Genomic DNA, 16113 nt, shown 5'->3' with positions numbered 1-16113 from the left:
TGTATTTTTTTTGTAAGCATAGTAGATCGTAGTGTGTATGAAAATTTGCATCTGGCCTTTTCACTGGAACAGCCTCTGGTTTCTCACTTAAATCTAATTACTGCCTGATCACCAGTTAATCTTTGTAAATGTTCCCAGGGAAAGACCTGAATAATTTTACTGCAGACTGGGAGAGAGTGGGCTGAGTGGGCAGCAGAAGGCATGATTAGTGAGAGGAACAGTTGCTGGTCTGGTCAGAGGGAAGTGTTCCAGGAGGGGGAGGGGGAAGCTTGAGTCAGATTGGGAAGAACTCCATGCCAGGCTGTAGCCCTAGGGAGCAAGTGGATTGCTCAGGGGCTGAGAGAGCAGGCTCTAGATTTGAGCTGCCCAATTTATGCCCCAGCTCTGTTCTTGGCCATGTCATTTTTTTTTTTTTTAAAGATTTATTTATTTGAAAGGGTTACACAGAGAGAAGGAGAGGCAGAGAGAGAGAGAGAGAGATATCTTCCATCTGCGAATTCACTCCCCAATTGGCTGCAACAGCTGGAGCTGAGCCGATCTGAAGCCAGGAGCCTGGGGCTTCTTCTGGGTCTCCCAGGCTGGTGCAGGGGCCCAAGGACCTGGGCCATCTTCTACTGCTTTCCCAGGCCATAGCAGAGAGCTGGATTGGAAGTGGACTTGAACCGGCGCCCATATGGGATGCTGGCACTGCAGGCAGTGGCTTTACCTGCTACGCCACAGCGCTGGCCCCAGGCCATGTCATCTTGATCAAGTTGAAGAACCACTCTAAGCCTTGGTCTGTCATCTGGAGAATGGGCGGACTCATGACATACAATCCTCTGAGAACAAATGTGGGGAGCGAATAGTTGGTGAGTCGTGTGCTGCACATGGTGCCTGGCAGTCATAAGCCCTTGGTGAGCAGAGCCCTCACTGTGAGGAGGCCTTGGAGCAGGGGGAGGAGCCGTCTGCCAACAAGGTTAATCTGGCAGCCTGTAGGTGGGAGGGCTGAGCCAGGAGGGTGCACCTGCGTGGGTGTGAAGGTGACAGCCCAGTGGTGCTGCTGGAGTGGAAAAGGACATCGAGGAGGCAGATAAACACACAGGCCTGGGAGCTGTCGGCTGGGCGGGAAGGGCTTACCAGTTCTAGGGAGAACTGCGGTCGATCGCAGAGAGCAGGCCTTCAGGAGCTGGGGGAGTGGACTGTGAGTAGGGTGAGGTCAGCCTTGGATCTGCTGGGTGTGAGATAGCTGTACGTGCCCAGAGGGAGATGACGTGGCCAGGGTGGAGTGAGAAAGCTCCGCCTGCAGCCTGGGTTCGAATCTTTTGGTTCACTGACAACTTTAGAAATCTTCTCTCCAGAAAATGTGCTCTTCGTGGATTTGGAGTGCTCTCAGGCCTCCAGCTCGAGAATGCTGAACTGCCTTGTAAGGGAGTGGACCAGGCATCAGGAGCCCCTCTGTCTCTGTCTGTCTGTCTGTCTGTCTGTCTGTCTCTCTCTCTCTCTCTCTCTGTATATATGAATAAGCTGGGGCTAGGTTGGGGTGGTGTGGTGTGGAGAAGGAGCCTCCAGTTCCTGTCTCTCTCCTCTCAGTCTCTGCTTCTCTCTCTCTCCCTCACACACATACCCCAGCTCTCTTTCCAACCCTTGAGCAGTAAGCACAAGGCGCAGTCTCCCCTTTCTATACCGCAGAAACTCTGGGCAAAGCCGTCACCACTTGGGCAGGCATTGTAGTGCAGTGGTTTAAGCTGCTGCTTGGGACACCCACATCTCATCTCAGAGTGGCTGGTTCGAATCCTGGCTACTTCAAACTTCCAATCCATATTCCTGCTGATGCACCTGGGAGGCAGCAGGTAAAGGCCCAAGAACGTGGGTCCCTGCCCCCCGTGAAGGAGGACCAGATGGAATTCCTGGCTCCTGGTTCTGGCCTGGGCTAGTAGACATTTAGAGAATGAATCCGTGGATGGAAGATCTCTCTGTGTTTCTTCCTCTGTGTATGTTAGTCTGCCTTTCAAATAAATAAATCTTCAGACACAAAGGACAAGGGAGAGAAAATGGGAGGAAAAGAACTGGTTGTTCATCCTGTGGGCGGAAGCCCCAACCTTTCCCTGCCCTCCTCTCCTTGAAGCTTTGAGGCTGGTTCGGTGGGTCCGCGGAATAATTCTGAAAGCACAGCCTTTCGGGTCGGGTCTCTTGCAGCTGTTCTGCACATCAGGAGTGAATTGGGTTCTTGGCCCTTTCAGGAACTGCTCTGATCTGCGTGGCAGTGTCTCCCCTCCCCGCTAGGTTTCTCAACTGCGTTCACTTGAGGGAGGACATTTCAAAGGATGCCATTGCTGTCTCTTACCTTTTTATTATTTTAAGAGATCAAAAGTTAGATCTGCAGTCATTGGATGAAGGAGAGGGAAGGGACTCGGAAGACCCCAAGGGTGGATTGTGTCTGTGTCGAGGCTTGCAGAACCTCAGTGGTGCGTAGGACTTGGCACTGGCAGGATTGTGAGAGTCCCCCCCGCGTGCCAGGTGGTCCAGGTTCCACGGTGAGCACTCTGTAGCCCTGGGAGTTGTGGGAGGAGACCTTTGCTAACCCTGGGTGGAGGAGGTGGCACCTGCCCTGTGGTGGAGTTAGCTCTGAGAGGTCGTTGAGGCAGATGAAAGGCGTAGCGCTTGTTGTCTGAGGTTGAGGATGCAGCGGGGGCTGGGGGGCAGCAGCAGGATTGCAGTTTAGGGAATGGGAGGAGGGTAGCCCAGGATGCTGGCAAGAGCCAGGTCTCGGAGGGCCCTTTGTGCCATGGTCAAGAGTTTGGACTGGACCGTGGGGATTTACGAGGAAGAGCAGAGGTTGCTGGGGAGATAATTCAGTCAGTCCTTGCCTGTCAGAAGGGAGTGGGTGCAGATGGGCCAGGCGCCTCTTCACAGGTTGTAGGATTGGCAGAGATAGAAGGCACTGAGCCAGCCCGGCTTGGTAGAACTCAGCTTTCTGGAATCAGGGACTGAAGTGGCATCCAGAAAAGTATTTACAGAAAGTCTAGTCACTCATAATTTGCTTCCTCTTCCATCCCCATCTTGCTTTTAATTCCCATTCATTTTCAAATTCCCCAGCATCAGGCAAGGGCTGCAGAGTTACCCTAAAGGAGCAAGGCTGGACCTGTCCAAAGCCAGAGGACGCTGGAGCTCTGAGCATGCTCACCGTCAGTCTGCCTGTGATGCCTTGGAACCCAGGCCGCAGGCGGTGTGCTGGTACAGCAGGTTAAGCCTCCGCTTGGGACGCCCATATTCCATGCGGGAGTGCCAGTTTGAGTTCCTGCTGCTCTTTTTGCCACCCACGCCTGAGACTCTGATGGAGTTCCAGGCTCCTGGCTGTGGCCTGGCCTACCCCTGCCTGCTGCGGGTATTTGGGGAATGAGCCAGTGGCTAGATCTCTCTCTCTCTCTTTCCATTGCTGTGCCTTTCAAGTAGATGAAAAAAGCATTAATAAAAAAGAGCCCTAGCCTTTGAAGGGTGTTGGCGTTTTACACTGTCGTGTCCTCCAGATATCTCTGATTCTCTCCCTTCTTCCCTCCCTGGCCACGTGGGCGGCTGGAACACTTGGTTTCTGCTCCAGTTACCACGTGTTCTCTCTGCACCCTCACAGCAGCAGCCCTTGGAGTGGCCTTTGTCTCTTATAGGAACAACAGCAAACGTGGGGTAACTCCAACTCCAGGTCCCTCTCAGGCCTCTCCCCCCGGGGTGGGATGGGTTTGCATGGCTAGCGTGCTCAAAAGCAGAGAGTGAAAATATTTCCAGAGAAAGTGCTCTGCTCCCTAGAGTGTCCTCGCATTTTTGAAGGCGGGACCTGGCCAGAATTCTGGATTGTTGCATCCAGATTTCTGGAGCAAAGAGATCGTGTCTCCTCATTTTCCTGGATGACTGACTCGCACTCCCAAAGCCGATGCTGTCATCCGAGGCGTGGTGCCGAGTGTGGCCACTCCCCCGAGACATCAGGGTGAGCCGGTTTGACCAGAGCAGGGCTTCTAAGTCATTCACTAGACAGAGGTGCTTAAAAAAGGTTAAATTGTATTGAGCAAGGCCCCTCCCCAACCCGGGGGAAGTTTCTAGGCTGGGCCAAAGCTCAGTGCGAGCAGGGCCTGAAGCCAGGACTTGCCCCAAGTCTAGCTGTAGACAGGCTTAGGAAAAAGAGGAAAGACCATGAACGCGCTGGTGGCTGTTGTAATGTGTCCTCTCCACCCAGCCTTCCCAATGCTTAGCTTTCTCCTCTCTTTCAGGAAACATCTTTACCCAGCAGCCGAGTTACTACAATGACCTGGATGAAACCATGCCCACCATCCTCCAGGTACCGGCCCTCAGCCCTGCCCAGGGGAGAGAGAGACACACACACCGGATGGTTCTCCTTGACTTCCTGGAAGAGCCAGGGAGAAGTGTTTGTGTCTCCACATCTCCATCTCCCCAGTGTCTCTGTAGGCCTTGCCCTCCTTGAACAGGACTGAAATCTAAGATTGTGGCCTGCATTTTGTGTTGTCTGCCGACAGCCATGTACTTCTACGCTGCCCCTCTAAGAGACCCGTGTTTCTCAAATGAGAGAGCTTTACAGTTTTACAAAATCGTTTCCTGAAATAATGGTGCTCATTTGTAGGAATTTTGGGAAACATTAAAAAGCAGATAGAGGCATATTACTATTCCCCCATAATCTCACCACAGAAAGATGTCCACCCTTCAGAGTCCCTTTCGGGAAAGTTCCATGGTAGCCTACCCAGAGATGGTGCCGTCAGTTCAGTACTTCATGATTTTATGTAGGGTTCTGTTTCCCCCCTCACTATTGATTTGTGTTAAATATGGTACCCATAAATCACCATCTACAGGGTTTCAAACGCCTGCTGTGTATCCTGACGGTATATCTTAAACGTCCATTGCCATACGCTTGCCCAGACCGTCCAGGCAGGTAATATCTGCAGGATTTTTAGTAGCCTGTCACACATGTCACCACAATCCTGTACAAAGGATGTTTGTTCCGTCACTTCCACTTCACAGTGTCTGCTCCCACCACCCTCTGAGAGGGTCATTGTCTCGGCTGATGCCCAGGGGTGTGGATGCATATCCCAAAGATTACAGGGCAGTTTGGGGGTCGCCCAGCCTTGGCTACAGGCTCTGATTCCTAGCCTTGTTCAGCAGGATATGGGAGAGTCCCCTCTTTCTTCTCACAGGTCTTCAGCAATATCCTCCAGCACTGTGGTCTACAGGGGGAGGGGGCCAGCACCACGCCCCAGAAGCTGGAGGAGAGGGGCCGGCTGACGCCCAGCGACATGCCTCTCCTGGTGAGCTTGCCCTCTGCCCAGCTCCAGCCAGCACCTCACTGCCCTGGGGCGAGGCAGCAGCTGCTGCTCCCATCACCACCCTGTCCCTGACTCAGCGAGAGCCATGGCTTCCCTTCACAGATGTGGAGCACGGGCAGGAGCTCGCATTTCTCCCTGGGAGCTTCATTATGGGCCAGCAGAAAGAAGAGGGAATAGAATTCAGCCGGCGGGGCGGGGTCTCAGCCTCACTTACGTCAGCTCTGTGGGCTCATTCGTGTGTTGTTCATGGAGCCAGTCATTCATTCAGTGGTTTTATATTGAGGAGCCCCCAGCACATGCGAGGCCTCAGGCATGAGGCAGTCGGCAAGAGCAGACATGGCACCAGCTCTTAGGGAACTTATAAAGCTATTTTAGTAAGTCCGTGGAAAATGGAATTCAGTGTCTTCAAAAAGTTCATAGAAAATGCACAATATAAAAAAATGCATGGATTTTAAATTTTTTTGCACCAAAATAAACTAAAAAAAAGGTATTTGGGGCTAGAGCTGTGGCACAGCAGGTGAAGCTGCCACCTGCAATGGCCTGTATCCCAGTGGGGCACCAGTTGAACTCCTGGCTGCTCCACTTCCAGTCCAGCTCCCTGCTAATGTACTTTGGAAAGCAGCAAAGAGTGGCCCAAGTGCTTGGGCTCCTACTCCCACATGGGAAACCTGGAAGAAGTTCCTGGCTGTTGGCTTAAGACCAGCCCAGGTCTGGCCATTGCGGCCATTTCAGGAATGAACCAGCAGATGGTAGATCTCTCGATCTCCCCTTCCCTCTGTAACTCTGCTTTCAAATAAAATAAAATCTTTAAAAAATATTTTATGTATTTTGAGAGTCATAGAGACAGACACAGAGATCCCTCTCATTTGCTGATTCACTCCCTCAATGCCCATGATGGCCAAGACTGGGCCAGAACAAAGCCAAGAGCCAGGAACTTAATCAGGGTCTCCCACGGGGGTGGCAGCCATCACCACTGCCTCCCAGAGACTGCATTAGCAGAAAGCTTGAGTCGGGAGCCGGGACTCAAACTCAGGTACTCTGATATGGGATGTAGGCTTCTTAACCATGAGGCTCAGTGCCCACCCCAGATAAACTTTTTTTTTTTAAGATTTATTTTATTTATTTGAAATACAGAGTTACCGAGAGGTAGAGCCAGAGAGAGAAAGAGGTCTTCCATTTGAAGGTTCACTCCCCAGATGACCACATCAGCCAGAGCTGAGCTGATCTGAAACCAGGAGCCAGGAGCTTCTTCCAGGTCTCCCACATGGGTGCAGGGGCCCAAGGACTTGGGCCATCTTCTACTGCTTTCCCAGGCCATAGTAGAGAGCTGGATAGGAAGTGGAGCAGCTGGGTCTCGAACCAGCACCCATATGGGATGCCGGCACTGCAGTACTTCTAGAGTTTTAACCCATTACGCCACAACACTGGCCCCCAGATAAAACTTTTAATTCCATTTTCCATGAGCTTTTGAGAATCACCTGCTTAGAGTCTAATGGGGCTGATGGACAGAAGACAAACATTGAAGGAGCCTAGGTGTGTGTCTTAGCCTGTGCTAAGCACTGGAGGTAGAACAGGAAGAAGGCTGCTGCTGCAGGCTGCCTCTGGAGCTTGGGACTTTTGGGAAGATAGCTGTCGGAGAAGCTTTACACAAGGGCCCACGCTTCCCCGTGCTGTGGAAGCGAATCGTGTTACTCCCTAAGCCTCCGTTTCCCTGCCTGCCACAGCCACCCCGCCTACACTGCCCCATTGCCGTGAGACTCAGGAAGGTGAGTGACGAAGTACCCCATTTCCACATGCCCTCTTCAGAGTGTGCGCTTAGTATTCTTGTCTTCACGGGCACGTTCCTTTTCTGTGTGTTGTCTTCAGATTCTGAGGCACTTTTCTTCCCGCTTAGAAGGGAGATCGTATTATAACCACAAGTCACCGCCACGGAGCTGTAGTGGTGAGATGTGAGGCTTGGAAGGCGGAGTGGCTTACCCTGGTCGCCCTCTTAGAGGTGGGCCAGCCACTGCCCAGGACCCTCAGGGTTCGCATCCCCTTCGCTGTTGGAGGTCTGACCTCTGCAGAGCTGTCCTGGGGTAGAGAATAATGTAGTGTCTTCTGTGGGCCACAGGAACTCAAGGACATTGTTCTCTACCTTTGCGATACCTGCACTACACTCTGGGCCTTTCTGGACATCTTCCCTTTGGCTTGCCAAACCTTCCAGAAACACGACTTCTGCTACAGGTACGCAGTATTTCTGGCTGTTGAAAGTGGGGGGTGTGGTTCTCGTGTTCATTCAGATATTTAGTGCTGAGAATGTGCCAGTGCCTGGGGACACAGCAGTGAGGACAGCAGAGCTCCTGATTGTGTGGATCTGCGAGTCAGCAGCGTTCCCATTTTTGGCTAAGGACAGGACCAAGAGTGGAAAACCAAAGCAGTGCAGCCAAGACAGGCCAGTTTGAACTCTGCTGTGTTTCAAAGCACCTACCGGGGGCAGGAGTTTGGTGCAGCTGTTCAGCTGTCACTTGGGATGCCCACATCTCCTATGGGAGTGCCTGCTGCTAATGCCCATCCTGGGAGGCAGTGGCTCAAGTATTTGGGTCCCTGCCACCTACATTCCCATTCGGCCTGACCCAGCCTGCTGTGACAGGCATTTGGAGAGTGAACCAGTGAATGGAAGATCTCACTTACTCTGTGTGTGTGTGTGTGTGTGCGCGTGTGTGTGTTTCTGTTTTTGCCTTTAAAATTAAAAAATGAAAAAAAATTTTTTTTCAAAGTCCCTCAGGGCAGACTCAGTGGGGACAGTCAATAGGAAGTGGCCTGAGGACTTCAGCCCAGAGCAGGACACACGTAAGGAAACAGCAGAGGTGCTCCTAACACAGGGCTGGGAGGTGACCCTTAAAAGTGGTCCTGAGGAACAAACAGGAATCTTCCAGGCCAAGAAAGGGTGCAGTGACAGGAAAGCAGGTGAAGCGATGAATGCAAAAGCCCAGGCCGTGTCCTGGGGAGGGCCAGGGAACGGAGCGTGACAGGAGCCAGTGGCGGGGGACTCCAGGGCCAGTGACAACAAAAGCCTGGGTGAATCAGTGGAAGTCAGACCGAGGGCTTTGTGAGGAGCCACAAATGTGCTGGCAGGGGTGGGCTTTGATTCTGGAGGCTTTTGTCCAGAAGAGTCAGAGATCCTGCAGGGATGAAGAAAGGCAGGGAGGAGACCCCCTTTGCCCACTAAGCACCGTGAGCCAGCCTCTCCTCTTCGGCAGTAAGACAGGGTGCCTAGGCGTGGACATTCCCAGGCCAGTGTGAAGGCGCCGGCAAGCCTGCACGTTGCCTGGCAACAGCAGACGCTGGCCCGTTCCCAGTGGTCTCTGGCTGTCACTCTTGCCAGACGTCTCTCACCACCATTTGCACGCAGAGCTTCTGGGAGCTGCCCAGCACTGTCCACTCACCCGGCCGGCGCTTCATTCTGTCACTTACCCATTCAACAAAAACATTCATCTGGTGTGGACGCGTGCCAGAGACGGCTGCTGGTACTGACCCCTCCGTGTTCTGAGCTTGTGAAAGGCAGCTGTTAGGATCGACCATGCTTCCAGAGGGGGTTAGGATTAGGTACTGGTCAGCAGTCTCCCCAGAAGAAAGGGGTTACAATGGGACTGGAGCTGGCCACTCTTTTAAAAGGGCGCCTTCTGTCAGGCTAAAAGTTGCACGTGCCTGTTGGAAATTTGGAAACTGCAGAAAAGTAGGCAGTTAAAATCACCAGGAGAGAGCGTACTGTTCTTAGAACGTTGTGCTCTGCTCTGTTTTTACTTGCCCTAAGCATTTTCCCATTTTGTCAAGGTATCTCCCCAGGTGTAACATGGATGAGTTGAAGGGCCTTTGGAGTTGGGGTACCTTCCTGTAAGGGACAGTGCAGGTGGGAGAGGCTCTACCCATCTCAGTGAGGAAGAAAAAGAGGAGACACTTATCTTTTTAAAGATCAATTTATTTACTTAGAGAGGAAGAGACAGATCGTCCATCTGCCATTGTATTCCCCAAGTGGCCACACTGACCGGAGCTGGGTCAGGCCACAGCCAAGGTCTCCCACATGGGTGGCAGAGGCCCAAGGACTTGGACCTCCCTCTGTTGCCTCCCAGGAACATTACTAGGAAGCGAATCAGAAGCTGAGTAGCCGACCCTGGAACCAGCACTCTGGTAGGGATGCATGTGTCCCAAACTGTGGCTAATCTGCTGTACCCAGCACCCACCTGGGAGATACTTTTGACTGAAAGTAACTCTGCCTTTGACCCACAAACAGCCTGGGGCTGGCCCAGCCTGTTCCAACTGTGCTGGAGGCCGGAAACGCCCCGCTGAGCAAATGGAGCAGCCCCAGTCCCTGTGAACTCTTCCCGATCCGTCTCAGAACCCATCCCGTCTTCCGCTCAGAATTGCTCACTGCACTGGAGTGCGTTTCTTTCTGTTCCTTTACTTTATGAATGAATAATACATGCACATGGTTCAGAACTCAAGATGTATAAAACATACCGGTGAGAAGTCTCCCTCTCCCACTTCCACTTCCCCACTTCTGTTCACACACCACCATTGTCAGTTTTTGGGTAGAATTTTCCAGAGCATATGCATAGCCACATGCAGCTATAAGCAAACATGTACATTGGATGTCTCTCCCCTTTTAAAAAAATGAATGCTGGCATATTATGCATGCAATATGTAAAAGAATATTTTACTGTTTAACAGTGATGCTATATCAGTGTCTAAAGTACCCTATGTCTTGGGGTCAGATTCCTCTGTACACGTGGAGTATCAGATCCCAGAGGTAGCCTTGTAGGGTTCTGTTAATTGTTTGCTGTTACAAATAAATTCTGCACAGAACAACTTTGTACTCATCATTTTATACCTTCACAAGTGTATCTGTAGAATAACTCCCAGAAGTAAGATCTCAGGGACAGATGGTATGTGTGTTTTTAATTTTCGTAGATCTTGCCAAGTCACCCTCCATAGGGGTTGTTCCAATTTACCCTCCCACCAGCAATGTATCCTGGCAACCACTGAACATTTCTGGGCCAGACTGCCCTCTCTGTCCTCTTCTGGTACCATGCCGAGTAAGGCCTGCCTCTTTTGGCCTGGTTGTCCTCTGCTCTGTATAGCCCCACAATGGAGTAGACGTTGCCAGAAGCACACTGATCGGTACGTATTTCCAAAGCGCACACTCTGCACCGTCCCAGGTACTTAAGCTGTCATCCGGGCTCTGGAAGCTCAAGATGCTTGGAGGCAGAGTGACACTCGGAAAAGGGACAGCTGCATTTCATCTGCTAGGGCATGCGGTTCCAGAGAGGAGGAGTCCTGGCCCGGGAGCAGGAGGCGGAGGGGAGAGACTGGGGAGGTTTGAGCCTGTGAGGAAGGCGGGGCGGGGTGGGGGTGGTCTGGGAGGATGCTGAGGGCCTGTAGGACTGGGATGGAGTTGGAATTTGAGTTCAGAATGGCTGGGAGTGAGGACCCTGGGGTGAGAAGGTGGCTGTGCTGTGCCAGGTATGGTGTGCCTGAGAAGAGCTGGAGTTGATTGTGTTGGAGCTGTATTTTGTTTGGTCTTGTTTCATTGGCATAGTTTTACTTACTTGAAAATGACAGTATTTTTCATTTTATAAAACTCATGGAAAACCATGCTAACTGGCTTAACTCAAAAAACCAGTGTAGAAAATAAGCTGCACGTTGGTCATGTGAACATCTGGGGCCTGTTTGAACAAATACAAATATCATGTGATGTTTGTATGTTAACATTTTTGAAATGCCAAATCATGTCAAAATTAAAGCTTTTCCTTTATAACTCATAGCAGAAGGAACAAAGGTTATTATATAAATGAATAATTCAATACACATAAAACTAACTGAGCAAAAGAATACTATGTCTCACACCAGAGGTGTGGGTGACCTGCTGGCTGCTCTCTTCGAAGGATCTGGTCTGGGCCAGTGCCATGGCTCACTAGGCTAATCCTCCGCCTGTGGCACTGGCACCCAGGTTCTAGTCCCGGTTGCTCCTCTTCCAGTCCAGCTCTCTGCTGTGGCCCAGGAAAGCAGTGGAGGATGGCCCAAGTGCTTGAGCCCTGCACCCGCATGGGAGACCAGGAGAAGCACCTGGCTCCTGGCTTCAGATCAGCGCGGTACACCGGCCACAGCAGCCATGAGGGGGTGAACCAACAGAAGGAACACCTTTCTCTCTGTGTCTCTCTCACTGTCCACTCTGCCTGTCCAAAAAAAAAAAAAAAAGAAGGATCTGGTCTGAATTGGGGGAAGCCTTGCTTCCCCTGGGGCTGTCCCTGGGAGCAGCCACAGCAAGTCAATCTAGGGAATCTAGGGAATCTAGGGCAGGTTCTGGGAGAAAACCGTGTGTGAGGGGAGGTGTTTGGCGTGGTGGTTAACACGCTGCTTGGGACCCCACAGCCCATATAGGACTGGCTGGGTTCGAGTCCCAGCTCCTTTCTGATTCCTGCTTCCTACTGCTGCACACCCTGAGAGGCAGCAAATGATGGCTTAAGTAGGTGAGTCTTTGCCACCCGTGTGGGAGAGACAGACTGAATCCTGGGCTCCTTGCTTCAGCCTGGTCCAGGCCCCGCTGTTATGTGCATTTAGGGAGTAAACTAGTAGATGGAATGTCTGTGTGTGTGTGTGTGTGTGCGTGTCTCAAGTAAAAATAAACTAATTGAAAGAAAATTGTTGTGGGAACAAGAAGTATGCCCTCTACTCCCAATGTTTGCTTTGGTTTTCTCGTGAAGTGTGGCCCTTGTGAACTGACCTAGCTTTTCACTCATGCGTGCCTGCACAGACTAGCTTCCTTTTATGAAGTGGCCATTCCCGAAATGGAGTCTGCAATCAAGAAGAGGAGGCTTGAAGACAGCAGGTGAGGTGGGGACAAAACTGAAAATGACTTTGTGGGAAAGAAGGGCCTAAGCCCCAGACAAGGGGTGGCACCTGGGACAGCAGGTGCAGGTGCCTGGGAGGAAGTTCTCTTGGTGCCTTTTGTCTCTTAGACCTCTTTGTTTTTTCTCTCCGGCCATCAAAGGCTGCTGGGAGACCTGTGGCAGAGGCTCTCCCATTCCAAGAAGAAGCTGATGGAGATTTTCCACACCATTCTGAATCAGATCTGCCTGCTTCCCATTCTTGAAAGCAGGTAAGCTCTCGGGAGCTGCCTTCCAGTGCCTGGGCCCAGCAGGGGCGTCTCACCCCTTCCAGGGTTGACTGAGCAGAGACGGGAAACAGAAAAATGCCTCTTGCCTTGCATCGGCCAGACCCTCACGCAGGGACAGAGTTGGCGTGGGAGGGAGCTTTGGACCATCTTGTGTCACCTGGGCTCATCTTCCCTGGTGTCCTGTTCCAGCTGTGACAACATTCAGGGCTTCATCGAAGAGTTTCTTCAGATCTTCAGCTCCTTGCTGCAAGAGAAGAGGTGAGTGTGGCGGAGCTGTGGGACAGGCCTGTGTCCTCCCACTCGTGCTAGAAGACCTTACATAATGGAGCCCCTGCCACTCACCACAGCCCTGAGACTGAGGAGCTGGCCCCAGCCCTGTCCCTCCCGTCTGTTCTCTGCCCTGCAGGTTCCTGCGGGACTATGATGCACTCTTCCCTGTGGCTGAAGACATCAGCTTGCTGCAGCAGGCCTCGTCAGTCTTGTATCCTTCTACCGCGGCCCACTGGGGCAGAGATGGCCTGCAGGGGCCCCAGAGGGGCAGAGTCAGGGTCGACCCACTCCTGTCTGTAGATGCCCACCTGGATCCCGAGCCCCCTTGTTCTAGGAGATGACTGCTCCAATGCTCAGGGCAAGGAGTCCTGCATTCTGTAGCGTCTGGGCCTCTGTGACCTTGGCCTTGGCCCTGCCTTCCTGGACAGGAAGATAGGTGGTTAGGTAGAATCTCATGTGGGGAGAACTCAGAGAGGGAGGGTGTCAGACCAAAGCGATGTCCAAGCCGAGAACAGAGCGTGCTCCTCTGAGGAGCCCCAGATGTGGTGTGCAGAGCCAGGGGTGCAGCCCTGGAGGAGGAGCAGGTGAACTGGGGGCCAGTGGACCTCACTTGGCCCTGGGGTGACCCTCACGGAGGAGCCGGGGCTCGGGCCTGCAAGTGCAGGGGTGTGTGGGAGGCTGTAAAGTCTAAACCAGGAGGGGACCTGCAGGTGTGTCCTTTTACCAGCTCTGGCACAGGAAGGAGATGCACTGCCCTGGAGCCTTCTGGGAGGCCCAGGGGCCTGAGAGGAGGCTGCTGCTGGCATCCCAGGGTAGATGGTGAGGGTTTGGACTAGAAGTGGAGTGAGGGAGCTGGAGGCGACTCAGATTCTGGCTTGGCAGTGCCCAGAGTGGTAGAGAAAGAGGCTCGTGAGCTACCTGGGTGGTGAGGGTAGATTGTTCAGTCTTCCTCCAGGACATCCCTTGGGCCCCCAGCCTTTTTGCAAAATGTCCTCTAGTGGATGGGCAGAGCCCAGTGCCACCGTCCTGTCAGGCCCTCTTCCCTGGTGGTCTCTGCACAAGAGGAACCACTGACTCATCCAAGCACCGTGTTCTAGATCACTGTCATTGCAGCTTCCAGCCTTGCTCTGCTGAGTGGCAGGTGCTGGGTTGTGAGGCTGTACCCATGATGCCCCTTGGTACAGCCCAGGAGGCCCCTGGCAGGAGCTTTGGCATCAGATGCTGGGGGGTGGGGACGGAGAAATTGTGTAGCCTCAGAGCTGGGGTGGAGAAGGCCATGGGAGATGAGCGCGCGAGACCCCTTAACCTGCCCTCTTAGGGATGAGACGCGGACGGCCTACATCCTCCAGGCAGTGGAGAGCGCGTGGGAAGGGGTGGACAGACGGAAAGCCACAGACACTAAAGACCCATCAGTGGCAGAGGACCTCAATGGGGATTCTCATGGGGTCTCAGTGACAGCGGAACCAATCAGTGAAAGACCATCGTACCCAGAGAACTCGGAGGAAGAGGAGGTGTGTGTCTGGGGTGCCTTCCCCGGCCCCATGTGAAAGGGTGGGTGTGGGTGTGGGAAACCTCCCTTCTTTGGTCCTGCACTCATGGAAAGGAGTTTTGGGGAACTGACAGATTTGAGCTGCTGGTCAAACCTGTGGGTCTCAAGCCAAGGGCATTCCAGGCCAGGCAGGAGGAGAGAGCAAGGGCTTACGGCATCAAAGCCTCAGCTTCCCCTGGAAGATGACAAGGAGGAAGTCTTTCCCGGGGAATCCTTCCCTGAACAGATAGAAGCGAGTCCCCTTGCTTGCTGCTGGAGCTGTGCCGGGTCCCACTGCGTGGCCTCCCAGGGGCCCTCTGTGGGCCTGCAGGGCCCCGTAGAACAAGTGTGGAACCCTGGATCTGGCGCTTTTCTCTCCAGCTTTTCCAGAACAGGCTGAGTCTCTGGCTGTCCTAATTGGCCACTGAGCCCAGGACTCTCCCTTTGTGTTGGGAGGCAGCAGGATGGAGAAACAAAAACCACCCAGCAGGGGTTGGTGTTGTGGCATAGTGGGTAAAGCCATTGCCTGAGCGCCGGCATCCCATTACGGCTGCTAGTTCAAGTCCCAGCGGCTCCACTTGCAGTCCAGCTTTCTGCTATGTTCTGGGACAGCAGTAGAAGATGGCTCAAGTGGTTGGGCCCCTGCACCCGCATGGGAGACCTGGAAGAAGCTCCTGGCTCCAGACTGGCCCAGGTGCAGCTGTTGTGGCCATTGGGGAGTGAACCAGTAGATGGACTGACTGACTCTCTCTCTCTCTCTGCCTTTCAAATAAATAAATCATTTTTAAAAAAAAGAAAATCGTGCAGCAGGCCACTCATAGGTAGGCCGTCGATCTGCTCACCAGCTTTGAGGCCTTGGAGGCGTCACTCCCATCAGCCTGTTCCTAGTGAGTAAGGTGGGGATAGATAGAACCTCCATGGGGCTGTTGGAATGCTCAGAGCCACCACCTGGAGTCTCTGAGCTGGTCTTTTTTTTTTTAAGATTTACTTATTATTTCAAAGGCAGAGTTACAGAGAAGGAACAACAAAGAGATCTTCCATTTGCTGGTTCACTTCCCAAATATTCACAATGGGTCAGGTGCCTAGAACTCCATCCGGGTCTCCCACGTGGGTAGCAGGGGCCCAAGTATTTGGGCCATCTTCTGCTGCTTTCCCACACACATTAGCAGGGAGCTGGATTTCAAGTGGCACAGCCAGGACTCGAACTGGTGCCCATACGAGATGCTGGCATCGCAGGGGGCGGTTTAACCTGCACCACAATGCCGGCCCCCACTGCTTTTCACACCCCAGCCCCCTGACTCTCACAGGGCCTTGGAGAATGACAGCCCTCTACCTTTCTCCACTCTCTTCCCCATTTGGCTTCTTAGTCTGAGGCATGAGGGCTTTGGGCTGTTTCGATTTGTCAGTTTCCTTAAGCAAAAGGCCTAGCAAAATTAAGCCACACTGGGCAGTACAGAAAATGAATCCCCCTCCCTGAAAAGAAACTCGAAGAAGGGGAGCATCTCCATGCAGTCCCCGGGGTCAGCCAGCTTGGTGGACCTGTGGGCCTAGACGAGCATCTTGGTCAGCAGAAACCTCAGCCATTCTCTGCGTGCCTGGTCTCCACCAGGGACGGTGCTTGGTGGCTGCTGGCTGTCGTCTCGTTGAATCCCACAGGTGGGTGGTAGAGTGCCCGTTTTAGAGGAAACACCCTGCCCACGGGCAGGCAGCAGGAGGCTCAGCTGCTGAGCCCCTTTCCACAGAGGGGGAAATGGAGGCTCCCGGAGACCTGAGTCACTTGACCAAGGTCCCACAGGCAGGGAGGGCAGGGCTGGGTCCCTGGGTGCTGAGTCCAGCACTGTTTGGGGCCTGCTGCC

The 16113-nt window shown here is 53.0% G+C and overlaps 1 protein-coding gene and 1 long non-coding RNA gene across 26 annotated transcripts in view; one reads left to right on the top strand and one right to left on the bottom strand.

Annotated features, from left to right (window-relative positions):
• Nucleotides 1–16113, top strand: part of ASCC2 (activating signal cointegrator 1 complex subunit 2) — a 42960-nt gene that overhangs the window by 16677 nt on the left and 10170 nt on the right. For all 25 annotated transcript variants that reach the window (XM_089323359.1, XM_070065789.2, XM_089323355.1 and 22 more), the window contains 8 exons: nt 4239–4306; nt 5175–5285; nt 7417–7529; nt 12097–12171; nt 12334–12441; nt 12649–12717; nt 12866–12940; nt 14048–14240. In XM_089323359.1, the coding sequence (XP_089179485.1) occupies nt 4289–4306; nt 5175–5285; nt 7417–7529; nt 12097–12171; nt 12334–12441; nt 12649–12717; nt 12866–12940; nt 14048–14240 (762 nt within the window). In that variant the 5' untranslated portion in view covers nt 4239–4288. The remainder of the gene's footprint in view (nt 1–4238; nt 4307–5174; nt 5286–7416; nt 7530–12096; nt 12172–12333; nt 12442–12648; nt 12718–12865; nt 12941–14047; nt 14241–16113) is intronic.
• Nucleotides 403–1232, bottom strand: LOC138847378 (uncharacterized). Its single transcript, XR_011385143.2, has 2 exons — nt 1117–1232; nt 403–818 (listed from the first exon to the last, which is right to left on the bottom strand). It is a non-coding gene; the product is annotated as an uncharacterized LOC138847378 (long non-coding RNA).

Source organism: Oryctolagus cuniculus, chromosome 21 (assembly GCF_051225735.1).
Source record: "Oryctolagus cuniculus isolate XC-2025 breed Fujian yellow rabbit chromosome 21, ASM5122573v1, whole genome shotgun sequence".
Taxonomy (NCBI): Eukaryota; Metazoa; Chordata; class Mammalia; order Lagomorpha; family Leporidae; genus Oryctolagus; species Oryctolagus cuniculus.
The sequence above is the reverse complement of the archived record's forward strand: the minus strand, read 5'-3'. Positions and strand labels throughout refer to the sequence as shown.